The sequence below is a fragment of the Volvox carteri genome (genome assembly GCF_000143455.1).
Source record: "Volvox carteri f. nagariensis unplaced genomic scaffold VOLCAscaffold_226, whole genome shotgun sequence".
Lineage (NCBI taxonomy): Eukaryota > Viridiplantae > Chlorophyta > Chlorophyceae > Chlamydomonadales > Volvocaceae > Volvox > Volvox carteri.
Genome location: NW_003307765.1, coordinates 17,833 through 36,524, shown reverse-complemented (window position 1 = coordinate 36,524; position 18,692 = coordinate 17,833). Strand labels below are relative to the sequence as shown.

General features: G+C 54.5%; 3 protein-coding genes across 3 annotated transcripts; all 3 read right to left on the bottom strand.

Annotated features, from left to right (window-relative positions):
• Nucleotides 1–6: 6 nt before the first annotated feature.
• VOLCADRAFT_71000 (ATP-binding cassette transporter) lies at nucleotides 7–5,891 on the bottom strand (the record flags this gene model as incomplete). Its single annotated transcript, XM_002959406.1, has 12 exons — nucleotides 7–171; nucleotides 647–765; nucleotides 1,236–1,386; nucleotides 1,721–1,852; nucleotides 2,236–2,434; nucleotides 2,745–2,863; nucleotides 3,244–3,390; nucleotides 3,732–3,835; nucleotides 4,241–4,391; nucleotides 4,571–4,621; nucleotides 4,807–4,954; nucleotides 5,593–5,891. The coding sequence occupies 12 exons, from the start codon at nucleotides 5,889–5,891 to the stop codon at nucleotides 7–9; spliced, it is 1,785 nt and encodes a 594-aa protein (XP_002959452.1).
• Nucleotides 5,892–7,136: 1,245 nt separating this feature from the next.
• Nucleotides 7,137–10,517, bottom strand: VOLCADRAFT_100907 (uncharacterized protein; the record flags this gene model as incomplete). Its single annotated transcript, XM_002959405.1, has 5 exons — nucleotides 7,137–7,966; nucleotides 8,759–9,127; nucleotides 9,476–9,566; nucleotides 9,704–10,098; nucleotides 10,274–10,517. The coding sequence occupies 5 exons, from the start codon at nucleotides 10,515–10,517 to the stop codon at nucleotides 7,137–7,139; spliced, it is 1,929 nt and encodes a 642-aa protein (XP_002959451.1).
• Nucleotides 10,518–16,799: 6,282 nt separating this feature from the next.
• On the bottom strand, nucleotides 16,800–18,438 carry VOLCADRAFT_70997 (uncharacterized protein; the record flags this gene model as incomplete). Its single annotated transcript, XM_002959404.1, has 3 exons — nucleotides 16,800–17,318; nucleotides 17,612–17,760; nucleotides 18,267–18,438. The coding sequence occupies 3 exons, from the start codon at nucleotides 18,436–18,438 to the stop codon at nucleotides 16,800–16,802; spliced, it is 840 nt and encodes a 279-aa protein (XP_002959450.1).
• Between the last annotated feature and the right edge of the window lie 254 nt (nucleotides 18,439–18,692).

Below are 18,692 nucleotides of genomic sequence, written 5' to 3'. Positions count from 1 at the left end.
TGTCGTTCAAGTACCTCTCTCCCCCCCCCCGCGGGCCCAATGCAGTTCGCCGTACTCACCCGCATTGACATAGTAGCCGCCAAACACGATCCACACGAGCATCACCGCGGGCCCTATGGCCATCGCCGCCTCTGTGGTGGGCGCCACAGAGCCCACCGCCAGGCCGAGAGCCTGCAGGGGATTGGGCCCGAGTACGGCAGAAATGTAAAAAGATCAAGATAGTCGTTGGTACGACCACAACGGTCATGGCGATGGCACGCCAGATGTTATGCAGCAAAAGTCCGTCTCTCTCCTCTCAACAGACATCCCATACACAAAGACACACGGGACATACAAACGTCTGTGTCTGCGAATCTATTGATATAATATATATATTATATCAATTTTGTGTATGGGATGTATATATATATATATATATATTATATCAATAGATTCGCAGACACAGACGTTTGTATGTTTGTATATATATATATATATATATATATATATATTGATATATATATATATATATATATATATATATATATATATATTGATATATATTGAATATAATAGTATAAATACGAATCTCCACACGTTCATACTTCCAAACATTTAATTGTTACGTGTTGTATAGTCGTACAGTCGTACACGCCGTCGTACGCACCTGCGACGTGAAGGACTCCAGCGTGAGGATCCCAAGGAACTTGGCGAATCGCGGCAGGGAGGGGTGCAGGCCGCAGGCGGGATACACGAGGGCGCCGAACAGCAGCGGGAACAGCGCACCTAGGGGCACGGTGTGTTTTGGGTGGGCGCGGGGAAGAAGGGGAAGGGAAGGGGGCAGGAGGAGGGAGAGAAAGAGAGGTTGACGCGAGCTGTCGACGAGCAGAGGGAGAGAATCTTAGCATGCTAAACGACTACAACTGTCATGTGGTCGTACATGTACGAACTACGTGACATGTGTTTAGTCCTCAGGTGGTCACGGGACGTGTCGGACCCCGCGGATGCAGCGGGTGCAGCTCCCCCCGTGTTTTCCCCCAGACCAACCCCCTCTCCCCCCGGGGCCCCCTCTCCTAGCCACCCAGCCCGCACCAGCCACCCTGAAGAATCCACCAAGGAAAGCCCCGTGGCCCAACTCACATCCTCACCTATACATACATACACACATACATGCGAGACATGAATTGCCGCTTGTCAACCGTCAACCACCAACCGGTAACAGGGAACTACTGGCCCAAAGGCCCGCCCGGACTCACCCACGGGCAGCTCCGCCGCCAGCTTGGCCGACAAGTACGGCAGGATGCCGTACGACTGGCGGGCGCGTTCCCGCGCCACGATAGTTCTCTCGCGGGGAAAGATGTTGAGCGTCTTGACCAGGGAAGACATAGCAGTGTTGATGGCGGCCACCTGCCGTACGACAACCGTACAAAAGCACATGTCACACGTCATCGGCTTCACGACACGCGTCACGAGAGCGTTGGCCATGTACGGCACAGAACGCGTGCTCCCGCAAAACGGGATACAATGAGGATAATCCTTTGCTCTGAAACCATTCACGCCTCAGCAGTCCAGAGACCAGACACGCTAAACGCCGGCGCGTTCTTACACATCCCAAATAGATCTCATACTCTAGTTCTGGCTGCCGTACAATAAAGCCCTAGGCGAACTGGCGGCAAAGCTTGGTAATATAACCAAAGATATATCGTTTTGTGTTGTCGCATCGTGTCGTACCCCACCTTACCTGGAGCAATCCCATCCGATCTTGAATGCTGGACTGGCCCCTCTTCATTCGAAAGAAGATGGCTCCGAAGACCAGTGCTGAGGACAAGTTGGACATGGCGCGAGCTACGTTGGTGGCCTTGTCGCGAGTGACCTGCGGGCACCGGCGGCGGCGGGTTAGGCGGCGGGGGGTTAGGCGGCGGCGGCGGCGGCGGCAGCGACGGCGGCAGCGACGGCGGGGCAATGGTGTAGAAAGGGGAAAACACTTAGCTGTGTGCGTGTGTGTGCGTGTGTGTGGACGGAACATTTCAATAACAAATATAGCAGTCAACAAATCGTCAGGCGAAGTGCCTGCTGCTGCTTGCATTAAAAAGTACGCCTCTACTGACGGACGGACGAAACAGGTGGTCCATCGGAGGGATAGCAGACGGTCTGCAGACCGACTCACCGACATATGTACGGACATACATAGTAATATAGACAGACAGACAGACAGATAGACAGACAGATGCTCCTGCCGCAGCCGCGGCAGCCTACCTGGCGCCATGACCGGCTCAGCAGCAAGCTCAGCTGCCGTACAGGGCCCGCCCGAGGCAGCAGGGCCGCCCGCCGCATCACCCCCTCCGCCGCCGCAGCATCCCCACCCGCCGCCGCTCCGCCATTGCCGCCGTTGCCTCCGTACGCTCCGCTCTGCTCTATAGCCCGCCACGCGGTCACCAGCCTTTCCAGCCTAGCCCTACAGCACGGAACCCCCAGAAAATAGCCCACTCAAGCACAATGTCGGGGGTCTACCCAGGAATCGAACCCAGGACCTCAAACGCAGTAGTGTCCATCCAGTGCAGCACGTAACCCAAAAAAATAACCCACTCAAGACCCACAGAAACGGAAAATATAAACCCCAAATCCAAAACCCACGTCCCCACCGCACCAACAACCTCAGCAAAATAGAAACCACCAACCGAAAACTGCCCACGTGGACGTACGATGTCTGTCAGTTGTGTCCTGTAGGTTCGTTCCCGCTTCCCTCAAACCCCACCCGTCTTTACCTGCTCTCCGCCTCCGCGTCTTTGTTGGCGAAGTCGATGGAGATGAGGTCCGCCAAGAACTCCGCGGGGTTGTAGTGCTCCGGACACACATGGCCCAAACTGGCAAAATGATCCAGAGCCTGTTTAGGATATACAAGGGGTAATGAGGCATTGTTGAGGTATCATTGAGGTATTCTTATTAAGTTATTATTGAGGATTATTGAGTTATTATTGACGTATTCTTAAGGTAATATTAATAAGGTAAGAATACTGAGGTATAATTGAGGTATTATTGAATTATTATTATTTATTTATTATCATTGATGTAATATTGAGATATGGAGGTATGGGGGGTTGACTCTAAAGGTTTTGTCCTGGAGGTGCCCTTGGTGCGGACAGGCCGAGGATGGTGGATGGTGGGTCAATGAATGGCTGACAGTGAGGGGGAGCTGGACACGTACCACCACGCCCCCATTGCTGCCGCCGCCAATGCCCCCAAACAAGTGGTGTGGTGACACACCTTGTCCGCCGGTCCCGAATACACGGGCTGTCCCTCCGACAGCAGTACCAGGTCGTCGAACATGGCGAAAATGGACGAGCGGGGCTGATGTACGGAAGCCACCACCGTGTGCCCCGATCGCGCCAGGGAGGATAACGTGGCCATCACCTGAAACCGCGCCACGTCAGACGTCACCGTACCCGTGCGACAAAGATGACAGAACAGAGGGACGACGAATGTGCCGTATCTTGTCAGTAGAATGTACCGTACTGTAGTACATGTGCCGTACGAATCGTCCAGGGCGCTGTTCGAAAGAAAAATATTTTGCATCAATTAGGGCGCGGTGCGAGGCTGTGCACAGTATTAGTTGTCACTCAGTACTGCACAATCCAGATGAAGTCTAGGAAGAAACGTACTGCCTCGTGAGGCGCGGGTGACACTGTATACGACAGCCGTACAAAATAGCCGTACGGCCTTGCAAATTGCGTATATTAGCTGTAATTGCATACCTTTTCTGCCTGGAAGGAGTCGAGCCCCGTGGTCGGTTCGTCGCAAAAGATGAGTGAGGGCGACCCGACCAGCTCACAACCGATACTCAACCGCTTCTTCTCACCTGAAATACATCGTACAGTGTCGTACCATACCGTACCGTTCAATGTAAAGCCATATAAAATTCATGTACAGCCATATACAATTCAACTTTGACAGGAAAAGAGCGCATGAACACGATGCGGGCAAACATATTCCATGCACCCACGAACCGACAGACATACAGACCCACACACTGCTCATCCATCTCCTCTGCTCTGGTGAGACCCCTTTCCTAGCTCCCAAGCGCCGCCGTCTTCTCAAACTTCTCAAACATCCACCTTCCTTCACCCCTGCTTCTTGAGTGCTCTTCCTTTCCTCCTGCCTGCGGCTCCCTCCGCCTCGCAATCACCTGTCCTCTGGCACCTGCCCTCCGGCACCTGCCCCTGCCCTCCTGCACCTGCCCTGCCCCTCCCGCCACCGCTCTCACCTCCGCTAAGTCCACGGTTCTTCTCATCCCCAACCCTCGTGTCCCCCGCCTTGCTCAAACCCAGCATGCCCGCCAGCTGCGCCACGTAGGCGGCCCGAGCGTCAGGGGACATCTCGCGGGGGAGCCGCAACTCCGCAGCTAGGGAGAGAGTCTGGAAAGAGAGGGGAGGAAAGGGGGGGGGAGGGATTGGAGGGCTATGGCGAGTATGGTGTGGCGCGGGACGCGCGGGGGGGATGGGAAGAGAGGGGGAAGGCTCAGTGCTATGCCTTAACAACGGAAAAAACACATACAACACACGCATACGCGCGCGCTCTCGGGCGCCTCACTCACCTCCTCGACGGTGAGCATCGAGAAGAAGAGATCTTCTTGTTGGACAAAGGCCTTATGGTCGCGTAGTTTAGGAAGAGAAGGAAAGCAGAAGGAAAGAGAGGGAAAAAATCAGTCCAGCAGTGTTTTTTTATAAATACTGCCTTGCCTCCAAAAATATGAAGTTTTAACTTTATTCAAAATTCAAACTGACAGCAACAGCTGACACCAATATTTAGCCCAGCCAGCACAGCCGGTACCTGGCGGTGTCCCGCCTCCGCAGCCGGCCTGCCGTTGACCGTCAAAGATCCAGTCAACTCCATTTTTGAATTGGCGGGAACTCGTCCCGCTAGCGCCGTAAGCAGGCTTGTCTTGCCGCTGCCGCTGGGACCCATAAGGCCCACGAGCCTGTACGATAGGGGTACACACGTGTTTTGTGGATTCACGTGGTTACCATGGTACATAGAGATTTCAAAAGATTGCTTTTCGTGCAAGGTTTGATTTTCAGTATGGTTTAAAGGTTCAAGCACGTGCGAGCCAGCGATGGCGCGTTGGTGCTGATGTTGAGTCGAAACGTCAACTAAAACATTATGTTGGCAGCAGCCACAGTCGCAGATATGCTCCTGGTGTGATTTGGTATATCATCACACCAAAATGATACGTTAGTGTGCTGGAGGGGGACTCTATGCACAGGGGGACGAGGTTGAGGGCGCAACGGACGCATGCATTAGGGGAATCCCGAGACGAGATGGACGACGCGGAAAGGACGAGACAGGACGAGACAGGACGAGACAGGACTCGGCTCATGCAGGGGTGTTGGGGGTCGGCCGTGTATAATGCGGAGTGTGAGTTTGTGGCTGCAGGCGGAACACAGGAAGGTGAGAGGATATCATCACCGGCATCACCGGCATGTTATCATCGATGTTGTTCTTAGCATTCTCGTGTGGGCATGCGGGTATTGGTTGAGACACGCATAGTTAGGATGCGCGCACCCAAGACCAACCGAAACCGAACAACTGAAACGGAATGTACGAATGAGGCTTTACCTGCCGGGACGCGCTACACCTGACACGCCACGCAAGATAGGTTTGCTGGTTCCGTCCTTTAGTTTGAGGCTGCAATGCAGATCAGTCCAGGACAAGGTGACCGGGTCGATGGCATCCTCAGCGAGCAACTCCTCATATTTGGCCTCCAGCTTCGCAGTGCTTTCGGATTTTAGCTGCGCGGCCTTTCGTTGCCGCCTGCGCTTTGCAGCGCCCAGCGCGGCCCGCAGACCGGTGACGGCAAGTGCCGTGGGTATGCCGATGTGCGTCGGCGCCACGATGGCCAGTGCGCCCAGAAGCATGGTGGATTGATTTGTAAGGAAATAAAGATCTTTCTTGCCGACACCGAGCCGTAAATGGGCTATCTTACGTTAAGACAGCTGCCGCGGAAGCTAAACTAGCTGAGTCCTCGGATTTGGTCTGAACTATATGACATCACACTCACAATTGCACTTGTTCAGAACTGTAATCACAATTTAGCACGACGGCCTAGATCAGGGCGTCGGGCTTGTCTATGGCAGAATGCGGTACATCGGCTTGTGCACAACCCCAGAATTGTACCTAGAAGGGCCGATCTGGGAGATCCCTACATATGCCGACATGATCTAAGCACATGCATAAAGTTATGCCGATATCGTAGGTCCCAAGCGATGCTTCCGGACCTTCCGGCATTTGCTTGCTTACAATTACATTTCTCACAGATCTGGATGTTTTCAGCACAGAAAACGTAATTAATTATTTCCCAGTCTGGAGGTCCGTAACCGATAGCTGACGGCATCAATGCTGGCATTAGAACGGCACCGATGAATTCGCAAACCTCAGTCAGTCCCAGACAGAACGCGATGACCTACGGAAAACAAACGTACTCACACCTGAAGTGATAACACTCTTTGCCGATACGTCGGCCGGAATGTCGGCCGAGGAGGTTGCGATGGAATTGGGCGTGGACCTTCTAAGACACCGGGTTCAACGCATGCGGCATGCCTACCAGCCACGGTTTAATATGCGATCGATTCAAGCATAGCGTTCCTTCGGTTCCAACTTATTAAGGGTGCAATTGAGTTCATCGCTTTCAGTTTCCCGATACGGGACTCACGTCCATGCCACAAAGACTGGCGCATCGCAACGCAGAGCTGCCTCGCCCAAGAGTACACGACAAAGCCCAGACACAACAACGCTGGCGCGCAAATGCAATATCCTTGTCAACACCAGACACAAACCAACTTCTCTCAAATATTCGCTAGCACAACCTCAACAAGTTCTCATGCAGCGACACCGTTCTGTCTATATCACGGAAAGTTCAACCCATTCAAAGCACTCTTCGTCTCCTTCTTCCTTGCTTCTTACTCTCCTCCAGGGAACGTGCTCAAAAAAGCCAATCCGAATCCAACATCGGACATAATCAACAACTACTACACCAAGGAACCCTAACTCCCCCAAGTTACCCACTACCCCACTACCTACAGACCCTCGCTCGGGGCCCTCTCTTCTCTCCCCTCACAACAACCCCACGCCCCCCAAATAAACTGCCCTACCGCTACCGCTGATCAACGCCCGCGCCTCCCTTTGGCCGCTGCTGCTGTCGCCGCCGCCGTCGCCGTGGCTGCAGCAGCAGCAGCGGCCTCCACACGTGCCGAGGCCAGCGCTCGCTCCAACTGCGCCGCCACCAAGTCCATCTGTTCGTCGCAACCCAAATAGCCCCGTCGCCGTAGCTCCAGAACCATACATCTCAACAACACTGTCAGCACCCGCATCTCCCGCGCCGTTGCGCCATCGCCGCTACCGCCCCCGGGCTGCAAATCCCGGCCGGAGGCGCACTCAGCCGCGGCAGCTGCCGCCGCAGAAGCAGCGGCCGCCGCTGCGGCCGCCCTGGCCGCGGCAGCCGCCGCAGACGGCATCTGAATCCGAACCACTCGGGCAGGTACTTGCTCCCACGCCAACGAGTACAGCCCTCCTTTGCGTCGTGACGGCGGCGGAGGCGGCGGCCCTCCTCCTCCTTCCCCTCCAGTTCCACTCGTCTTCACGCCTGATGATGACGACCCAGATCCGCCACCATTCTCCTCCGGGTCTACTCCTCGGTCGCTGCCGCTGCCGGGAGGGCCACCAGCAGCGCCGCTGCCGGGAGGGCCACCAGCAGCGCCGCTGCTGGCCCCGTCATTTGGGAGCAGCTCCCTCCTTCCCGCGACCAAGCCAGTAAGCTGCAGCGGCCCCGGCAGCGCCCCAGCGGGACTCAGTAAACCCATTAGAGAGCTCCGTGCGTCCTCTGAGTCACGTGCCAGGTTGCGTGCGACATCTAAGCTGAGACCCAGATCCGCCGCCGCAGCTGTACGGCTGGCAGCCACATCCGCCGCCGCCGCCGCCACGCCCACGTCCGACGCTGCCCCCGCACCAGCAGCATCCACGTCCGGCCCGGTTCCGGAGCCGCGACTGCTGTTGTTGCTGCTGCTGCTGCTGCTTGAGTGAGGTTGAGGTCTTCCACTGCTGCCGCCGCCGCGGGAGACGTTCTGATTGCTCGAGGCAATGGAAGCAGCAGCAGCAGCAGCGGCCGCAGCCGGGCCATCCCCGTCTGCGCCCTTGGCGCCAGGCGCTTGTGAAGCTGGGCTCGAGCTTCCTGTGAAGCGAGGAGGAAGATCAAGTCCAGTGCCAGTGTCAGAGGCCCCCGGGTGAATGGCGGCCAGATTCGTCATCTCGCTTTCCAGGGTTCGCGCATCCGCGCTGCTACTGCTGCTGCTGCTGCCGCTGCTACTGCTGCCGCTGCTCAGGGCCAGCTCTTCTGCAACACCACTGCGGTAATCCTTACGTTCTAGACCGCCTAGAGCAATGCCAGTCGGTGGGGATGCGGGGTTGCGGTCCGCCACCGCTGCCGCCTCTGATACTGCGTCGCCCGGCAGCTCGAGCAATCTCTTACGGCTGAACATGCGACCCAAACCGCTTGCAGAGTCGGGGTTCCTGTCGCCTGCTCCGATGGGCTCGGCGCCGTTGCTGCTGCTACTGCCGGCATCACCGGGGGCGCTGTACCTTCTATTCCTGTTGTTGCTGCTACTGCTGCTACTGCTGCTGCTTTCGGTGCTACTGCCAAATGGGATTTCGATCCTTGATGATGCTGCTGCTGCTGATGATGATGGCGGCGCTGTTGGGGCCCCCAATGGTGGACCGCCCGGGCTCCCACCTGTTGAGCCAGAAATCCCACTGCCACTAGCTATGGCCCCACTGCTGGCCTTCATCACATCGCCAGTAATGCTGCTATAACCATCACCGGCGATTCTGCCCCCCTTAGCATTATCCACAGCATCATCTGACAGAGATGAACCCTTCGGCGGCTCACTGACTCCAGCGATTGTCGGCGTCTGAACAGGCGCGGGGCCAGCTAGAGATGGCGGTGGCAGCGCCCCGCCTGAGCCAGATGCCGCCGCCGGCGCCGCCGCCACCGGCGCTTCTGCCGCTGCCACCGTCGTATGCGCGGTGTGTTTGTCCACGACCTTGGCTGCCAGTGCCACGTCGCCCCTTCGCACGCGGACCAGCTCCCCGCCCAGGAGCCCTGCGGGGTCACCCCAGCCAGCCAGCACGCAAGGGCAGAGCCACAGGTGCGCACGCACTTACACGCAATATGGGCACACAACATACGTACACGGCCACATACGCCAACCATTTGACATGCAGAGACTTTAGCGCGATGTTTATCTATCTAGTGGGTCGCGATGTCTATCTATCTAGTGGGTCGCGGTGTCTACTTAATGTACACGGCAGCCGGAAAAAGGTCATTGCTCAGTCCGTACCAGGCAAATAAGTAAATGGAGAAAAACTTGGCTCGCAGCTCGCCCGAGTCGTCATGACAACACACACAGCACGAGCAAGCATGACAACATATCATGTTAAAGTGTCGTACCAATGTACTGATGGAGCTTCTCCGCCAGTGCCAAGTTGTTTTCTCCTCGGGACGTGTTCCGACGTAAGGCTTGGAGGACCAGCCGGCGAGTCTGTGAGGTCACCAGTTCCATCCAGCGCCATGTTGATTCATGGTTCCAGATTTGTGGTTCGGGAGACACTTGGGTTAGCGGAAATTATGGGATTTTTTCCTTCCTGACTTCTCCCATCCTCCGGACACCCATCCCACCTGCGCCTCCTCTTGGCCAGCGGACCGGTCTGATGCCACTCCCAGGGGGTTGGGATCCAGCGCACCGTCACTGACAGGGTGCCGCTGCCGGGTTCCCAGCTCACGAGCCCCAGGTTGCTCTGCAGATGATGGACTGCCGGTCATTCGGGCATTGCTGCCGGTACCGGCTACGGGGATGTTGTTCTCGGCCGTAGCGGCCCCAGCGGCAGTAGCAGTGCCGTACCGGCTGCGATCCGAGCGTAGGGCCCAGTGGCCGGTGTCGTCGGGTCCTGGCGCCACCGGGGCCCCATTCGCTGTGCTGCTGGTCCAGGTCGGAGGATTCACGCGTGCGCGGTAGTCCTTCAGGTTTTCCAACCTCGCCATCAGGCGCTTACTTCGCGCGGTGCATTGCTGAGCTGCGGGGTAGAAGAGGAGGGTGATGGTATTCATGAAACAAAGACGGTTGAAGGAACGGATGCCATGGAGGTGGTTGCGGGTGGGGATGGCGTTCGGAATGTGGTGCAGGTTCGGATTCTGAGGCGCTGCGGCGGCAGCTGTGCTGGGTGCGCAGTCCCAGATTGCGGAACTGACCTATTGAGAGGGACTCTCTTTTCTCTGCTTCCAGGAGTCGCATCTGCTCCTCCAGCAGGCGCTCTGCCTCTGTTAGTAACCATCGCGAGTCCGAAGTTGCAGAGGCTGGTCGGCCGGCAGTCGAGCGATATAAAAATTGTCTGTTTGCTTTGCAACGACTGGCAAGCCGTGTAGGGCACACTGATGTCGGGTACTTGGTTGCAGGTGGACGAGCTACAAACGTTGGTTGGATAGGCCAGCTCATTTCGTGGGCCCACAGGAAGTGAGAATAAGTTGGCTCTTGGTCATTATTTATACATTCACACAGCGGCCAAGTTTCTTGCTCCCTCAAGAATTGGAGCTTCTGGCTTCGGAGCTCCTGAGGATGTCTGGTCATCAGCCATTCCAAGTGCATAATAAGGATTAACTATATTTTATCTGTAATTCTGATATTGATAACTGTGTCTATCAGGAGGTAGCAGGTCCTGTGCAATGATGCAAAACTCGGGTTCGTGTCGTACCTCCGACGAACACCCCATAACACTGCAAGCACTAGTTGCCGTTCTGGCTCCCCCTCTAGGGATTGCTTTATCGCACTGTGAGTCCAATCCCGCACCTTATTTACTCAGTTTTTCTTGAAGCGGTTCGTCTGAACCGTACGAGCTTTTCGAGACATGTTAAAGGACTAGGATATGGAAAACACCAGCACTGGGCCCCCAAGCTGCAGACGTGCTAGTAAAACACTCAACACTAAAACAAACATGGTATCATTATTGTCATGTATGGCAACACTGAACACCTTTATACTCTTCCAGCAACGTGCCATGAGGCCTTGGTGGCCATCACTGGAAGACCGTTTACATTTGGGCTTGACGACCCTGACTGTGACTTCAATAGAGATTTCAAACTCACGGCTACGAGTTAACTCTCCGTCCTTTTTATTATAGTGTAATCTGCAGAGGGTAAGCATTTAGTTGGCATAAAAGATTGAACAAAGCATCTCCAACCCCGGGAAGACGTGTTTAACATAGAACCCAGAGTGTTGAACTCCGTTATTGCATTCAAATTAAAAAACGTTTGCCCGACGGGTGCCTCAGTATCTTGGTTTGAGTGGCTTGCTGCGAGTCGACATTGAATGACGCCGCCGCAATGGTTATTATTAGGCTCTGGACGGGAGTCCTAGTACTCGAAAACTGGCTATTGCCAAAATAGGCTAATGACTGGAGTCGACTGATGAGGCGAATGGATTTGGGGGATCAGAAAAGGGAAAGGGGACAAGCAGAGGGATGAGGCGGGAGAAGAGGCGGCTGCGAGTGAAGCTATACCCCGCTGTAATTGCCGTCCGTACACTCTCATGGGTATAAAATATACCTGAGCCTGATGATGGACCTTCCCATGGTCCTACTTCTGGGGGAAGACTCAGTTGCAATGTCATTAACAACGCCTACTATTGCTGATGAGCTATATGCGCATTTTAACCTATAGAGGCCTTACGATTCAAAACCTAAAATTCGAAAATGGCTGGATGAGTGATCCGCACGTTTTCAGGAATTTTATGTGTACTGTGCACGTGTGCACGTGTACGGAAAATCCGTGCTTTTCCTCTTGTAACCTGATCAAAACAGCCAACTACGCGTCCATGTTTGCAACCAGCTTTGCATGTACCCTAACTAGCTACTGCTAGCTATCACGACGGGGGCGAGCGATGTTTGAACTGCATCATCCACGAGGAGGGGGCGTTGCTGCGTAAAGGCCATGCCGTACTTGCGATTCCCAAATACTTTCAGGCTGCCAAACAGCTTTAAGGCCTTATCCGATGCTTGCCATTCGTAACCGCAACGCATGCATCACCGCCATACAGGTCTGGAACGACCCAAGCAAGCCGTGCACTGCGCTTACCATCGGGCAGCTATGATGCTGCTGTCACATCCGCGATCCGGTCCGATCCGATCCGATCCGATCCGATCCGATCGGATCCGAAGCATTCTCGAACCCGTCTTGTGCACATGACCATCACATCGGCGCCCACTGATCTTTCCAAATCGTTTATACATATTTGTGCACGGGAAAGGATAAAGAAGCGCGCGGGAACAAAACGTTAGGCTGTGTCGCTTCATCCAACTAGCGTTGGGCTTCTATCACCCGCAAAGTCATTTTTTCAACATGGATGTGGCCCGATGGCGATCCAAGACGCAACTAATGGTTTTGCCATGTATGGTTGAACCATTCAAATGTTATAGCCCAGCCTGTCCGAAAATGTTGAAACGATCCAAACGAAGCGCGTCCAAGGCATTTTTTCCTCACGTCACATCATCAAAAAGTAAAAAAAAGGAAACAAATCTAAAGAAAAGGACGGGAGAACATCCCGCCGGGCTCGGATCCGATCCAGCCTCAGCGAGCTGTTGGCTACGATGAACGATGAGTCAATCTATCGAGCGCGCTGCGCCCTTTGAGAACACAACCAAACAAAACCACATTCATTTATAGCCACAGTAAATTTAGGTTGTAAAATGCTGCGATGTTCAGGAGGGCGAAATGCGCGCAGCAGCGAAGCTTCCATGACGGCCAAATGAACTTGGCCTTTGGGATGCCAAGCTGCCAATCGTCAGTTCTGTTGCATCAATTCGATACTTGATTTGTTTGTTGCAAATACTCGGGCCTTGAGCTACGTCGCCCGTGCCATCATACAAACGCGCCCCAGAGCGCGCACACTGATGCTGGAGAGCACCAACCGACATCCACAATCGCACGCACTTTCGCGCACACGCTTTTAGAGATAAACCTGCGTTCATTCCGCTGCCAACACAGAGGGAAACATACGTATTTCGAAAGTTCTCTAACTCCCGTGTTATGAGCGCACCGCAGCCAGCAAGTCCGCTTCAAAGATCAATGGGAAGCAATCAGCTGCCAATGGTGTGAACACAACTGCCACACGCTCGCTCGCCATTATGTCATTTGCAACGAAATCGGGAATCATCCTCACGCTCACCGTCTGCCGTCGCATGCACGACAACCGCCAGTATCAGTTTTCTTCATTCGTCGAAACCGTTCAACCGCCAACCGTCAACCACCCTAGTGTATACAACTAAAAAGCATCAACCCCCGCAGTGTATAAGACTAGTTTGGCGCGTGAAAGCCTGTGAAAAGCACGGCAAGAATGGGCGAGGAGATGATCCGAAACGGTAGCAAAGAACCATAGTGAAAAAGCCGGGATTCCCAGCCCTAGCAAATCCATTAGGAAGTCATGACTTCGGCATGCAAATTTTCCATCGGAAATCAGGTACTAGAAGCCAGATACCGCAAGTACGGACACAATACGTAAAATCCAGGAAGCCGTCGCACGCAAGATTGAGAGTTGGACATTTTGCCCCGCCGAGCTAGCACCTAGTTAGGCAACCGCCAACAAGCACCAGCAAGCCCATCCAACAGATGCATTTTTTGTGGCAAATTCCTGGGCTGATGCGCAGGTGCACCCGCCAACCACCAACGGCTAACTGCCAACGAACTCGGTGCAATGCCTCAAGCATCGGGTGCTTGGGTCCCAAATTCCAATCCAGAAGAATTCGCAAGCAAGTATGCTCAAACTTTGTCAAAGCAAGAGATATCAACAGAACAAGCGTCCTTGAACTTCACAACACAAACAAGACATTTTCTTATAACTCGCTCCAACAACACCTATCACGAATCGGATGCGCAAAATTCACAACATCCATGCAAATTCACTCAACAAACCTACTCTAACTCAACCGCACCAACACTACGCAGCATGCAATCGCACGCATTATCCTACGCATTTGTTATGCCTACCGTGAGCTTATTATCGCAACGTGCTGAACAGCAAATAGCAAGAAATGCAATACAAAAATAAAAAAGCCCGCCGTCGGAAGGCGCCTTCGAAGCCCGCAGCCAATGCGTAGACCCTGTGACCCGCATAACCTCACACTGTCCGTCGCGTGAGCAGCTTCCCCCAAGTAAAGTAAAAGCCCCATCCAATTTCCGCTCGCACAATAACCGAATATTAAAGAAGCAGATAGGTGGGCTTTTGTAGCACGCTAAAGTCCCGGTGCTTCTTAACTAGGCAACTCATTCTAAGATAGTGGATGGCTGCTGGCGGTGCACGAGTACGATCTAGACAGCTGGTTGCGGTCAACTGCCGACATCGCAGTGGCTTCGGTTGCCCTCCACCACTCATGAACGCCGTTTGATTCTGTGTGCGGATTTGCTTGTTATGCGGAAAAAAGGCAGACAGACACATCCACGCACGCATGAATAGATGCGTCACAGACGCGACGCGCACGCTCAAAGCCCCCAAGAAGACGTGGCACTATGCAAGTACTAAGGAATAGTAAGGCGCAACACAAAACAAAATCAAACACCGAGAAAGGAAGAGCTGTCAGACAGAATTTTGTTTTTTGTTCGCCGTACGTAATACTTTCTTTGGATTATAAAGAGCCAGAAACAGCACTAGCAAGGGTCGCTGTCGAAAGTGGTAAAACATCAACTTGGGCGACAGCGCGCTCAAGACCCTCTACAAAAAACATAGAGAACATTTCGAAGACTTCCAGGAAAGTCACAGGCGCAAATGCCACTACTCACGTCACCGTTTGATAGGTCATGCAACGGCCAACCGAGCCAATCAAGAGGCCGTTCACCGGATTGGCCAGCAAGCAAGCGCGGCGCGCGCGGCAAGATCGTAGTGATATTACGACGTCCTTTGTTTATTGTTTTATCCAGCCAAAGCTTTGCTCACGTACACCACATGTATAGATGCACACATGCACACACTTTTATCTCTCCGCCGTCATGCCCACATCACCGGCACCTCTTCTCTCCGCACACATACACCAACATCGTACCTTAATTCCACCACAGCCAGGACCAACGCTTCAAAGCGCCGTCAAAGTCCTTAGCCTTACAAAATAAAGCCATCGCCTCCTTGGCCTTCCACAATGCCCCGCCCTTCCCGGGAAAATAAACACGAAACGGCTCGTCATTCCCAAAGGGCCAACAAAGGTTTCCCAAAAGGATCGGCGCTGTTGTCAGCAGGGCCCAATGCTGGCTTGCACCAAACCATGGCACTGCGGGCAGCTGACCTTAAGCCGTGAAATGCGCAAGTGGCACCAGCGTGGCTTGAAGAAGACATCGCGACCGGTTCCCCTCAGCGTCATGCCCCGCCCGCAACAACTCATCCGCCTCTAGCAACAGGCTTACTTGGGCTTGCTTGGGCCCTAGCCTGTAAGCCCTGCCACTGTCACCGACACTTGTCGTTTTAAAAAAGAAATCCACCCTTTCCCCCTCGCCTCCCACCCTCCCTCTCTCCCTCCCTCCCTCCTTCACACCCTTCAAAGCGGCTCTAGCTCTTATGTACATCTCTCAAGCCGCAGCCGTTTGCCGAAGTCTCAATGGCTTCTATTCACTCGACAAAACCGCCAATTCCGCCACATTCCACCCCACCCTCTCGGCGCTTTCCAACTGGCGTAACGTACACAGTATATACCGCCATATACTAATGTACTTCCTGCCGCGGCTGCGCTACTTGACGCTCATTGCATGCGCCACGTGTCTCCCGTCATCTTGCGCAACCCCACAGTGTGGGAAAATGTTGTGGGGCTGCCGCTGGAGTTATTGCCGCTGCCGGTATTGGTATTGCTACTGCTGGCTCTCGTTTCTCCTTTTAGCGGTTACCATTTTCCAGCGCTCACTCCTCCGCGCATGGTACTCCAAAAGCCCTGACAAAAAGGCCTTGACGGCAAAGCCACGTGCTGCCGCCATCGCCTCCTTCTCAACCTCCGGACGCGGCCGTCGGCCAGCTGGCAGTAACTTGGCTTTGACTCTGACTCGACTCCGGCTCCGCTTTGACGGCTCGACCCCCGCCCGACTTCGCATCCAGCTCGACTCCGACACAATTCGGGTCGCCTTCAAAATTTTTCGAGTCCGGCTCGACGCCTGCTCATATTCTTCGTGGCTCGGCTCCAGCTTTCTACCCTTCGGCTTTCTACACCGCTTCCGATAAGCGAGATTACCGATCGCTCCGCTCGACTCTCGAGGCGCTCAATTCCGCTTAGCTACCTCACGGAACGTTATCATAATGCATTAATTACGAGAAATTTGTCTAATTGGCGTAACTTAGGCAGTAGCATGGATAACTGGTCGTGACGATCAGCCAACCAGCGCCGTCGACTCGACAATCGGTCATCGCCACCACCACCGCTATCATCACCACCGCCATCGCCACATCTGCGGACCCTCCCATCCCCAAGGCGCCTGCGCCATACCCTTCCAGCACGCACGCACGGAGGTCGAACCCCACGCCGCATACGACGGCTCATTAGGCCCCGATCAAATCCCCCCACGGGCGTTTTTTTCCAGCCTGACTAAGGCGGGCTACTGAGCGCTTTTTTTAGGCCCAATTCGGGAGTCATAATGTAGTTTTCCAGGGTAGGACAGAGCCGCCCCTCTCCCACCTGATCCCTTGTGCGGCAGTGCCGTGGTAAAGGCCAGCTTCAGATTTCAGCTTCAGCTTGCGATTCCGCTTTCCATGAGCACCTTACCGCCACTTTCGCCCTCCCGTACCGCCCGATATCGACATCGGCTCGCCAGTTGTCCGATTCAGTTGGAACGCCGCGGCGGCGGCGGCGGAGCCGCCGCGGCCGCCAGCGCGCGGCGTGGCGGGCTGCGAGCTCGCTGCTGAGCTGGAACCTGGCTGCCCCGTCGATGATGACCCTGCCGCAGCTGCGGCGGCGGCAGCGGAGGCTACCGCGGCTGCGACGCCGGCGGCGGCGGCTGAGCACTGGCGCATCCGGTCTTCATAGCGCAGCAGCGCACGAACAATCTCCGGGAACTTGGGGCGCGCTGCGGGATCATGTTGCATGCACATCTTGCCCAGCTTGCGCAGCGGTTTTGGCACTGATGCCGGCCAATCCAGCTCCAGCTCGCCTCGGGAGACCGCCAGCATGACGGCGAAGGGGTTGACATCCTCGTGGGGGAGCTGACCGGTGGTAAGGTGCCAAGCGAGCGCGCCGAAGCTGAAGACGTCAGAGGGGGGCCCGGCCTTGCCGTTGAACACCTGGCGGCGTGGCAGCATGGCGGGCAGCGGTCGCCGCAGCGATGGCGGCGGCGGCGGCGGTGGCGGCGGTGGCGGTGGCGGGTCATCGTTAGGTTCATGATAGAGCTGTCCTTTGACTCACCATATCGAAACGACCAGAATCATCTTATTATCCAGAAATCACACCCAAAATTTAGTCTCGCCATCGATAAAAAACACACGTTTAAAAACCTCGAAACACCAGCAGCCCAGGCATGGAGCATATACCAGCACAGCAGCACCACCCGCTAGCATCAGGCCCAACAGTACGATACCTCGGGTGCGGTGTAGATGACGGTGCCCCACTCCGAAGAAGGTATGACGGTCGCGGAGCTGCCGTCCACAGCTCTAGTGACGCCAAAATCTGACACCTTGGCGATAAATCCGCGAGCGTCGCGGCTGTTCACCTTGAGCAATACGTTGGCTGAGTGCCCCAGAGTGCCCGAAGGAGTGAGCGAACCATAAGTGACAGAAGCGGGTGGGGAGGGGGAACAGGAGGAGTGCCTGTGACTTTGTGGGCCTGAGCATCACAATAACAGCATCAGCGTCAGGGGCTTCAGCAAAAGAAAAAAGAAAACAATAATAAAGAAAAAAAAAGAAAAAAGAAAAAAAAAGAAAAAAAGAAAAAAAGAAAAAAAGAAAAAAAGAAAAAAAGAAAAAAAGAAAAAAGGAAAAGGGAAAAAGAAAGGAAAGGACATAAGAAGACTTGTAAGAGCTCAACCACCTAACCGTGAAGTATCAACTGCCAAGCCCACATCCATATATATCAACAACAGCTCCGTATCCTATTGGTTTCTGACAGCCACAAAATTACGCACCATCATGTCCACTGCCAACCCCAGATCTATACGTACTTGTGGCCATATCCACAGGCTCACGGCCTGAAACCCTAAGCCCCTCAGCGTCAGTCACCCGCATCCCCCACCCCACCTGGTTTGAGGTCTCCATGCACAAGCTCTGAGGAGTGCAGATGCGCCATGCCCTGAGCTACCTCCAATAAGGTGCGCACGATGCCGCGAATGCGGTGACGCCGGGACAGAGAAGGGCAGGTGGGATGGAACACGCCCGCGTGGATGCAGCGGTGCAGGGACCCGCGGTCCATCTCTGAGGATGGGTGGATAGGCGGGGCGAGACGTCAAGCAAGGCCGAGCAAGTCGGAGTTCGTAATGGCAAGCTTGAATGCCCAGCGGGTTAGAATATCCTTGGCGTTGCAGACGAAGGTTCTTTTGTTGAAGAAGGGAACAACGTACGATTACGTTTTTGTCCATATGCATATCCATAAGTGCGTAAGTGCGTAAAAGGCTTCAAAACTGCAAATTGTTGTATACCACAAGTCATGGAGAATCTTAGGGATGT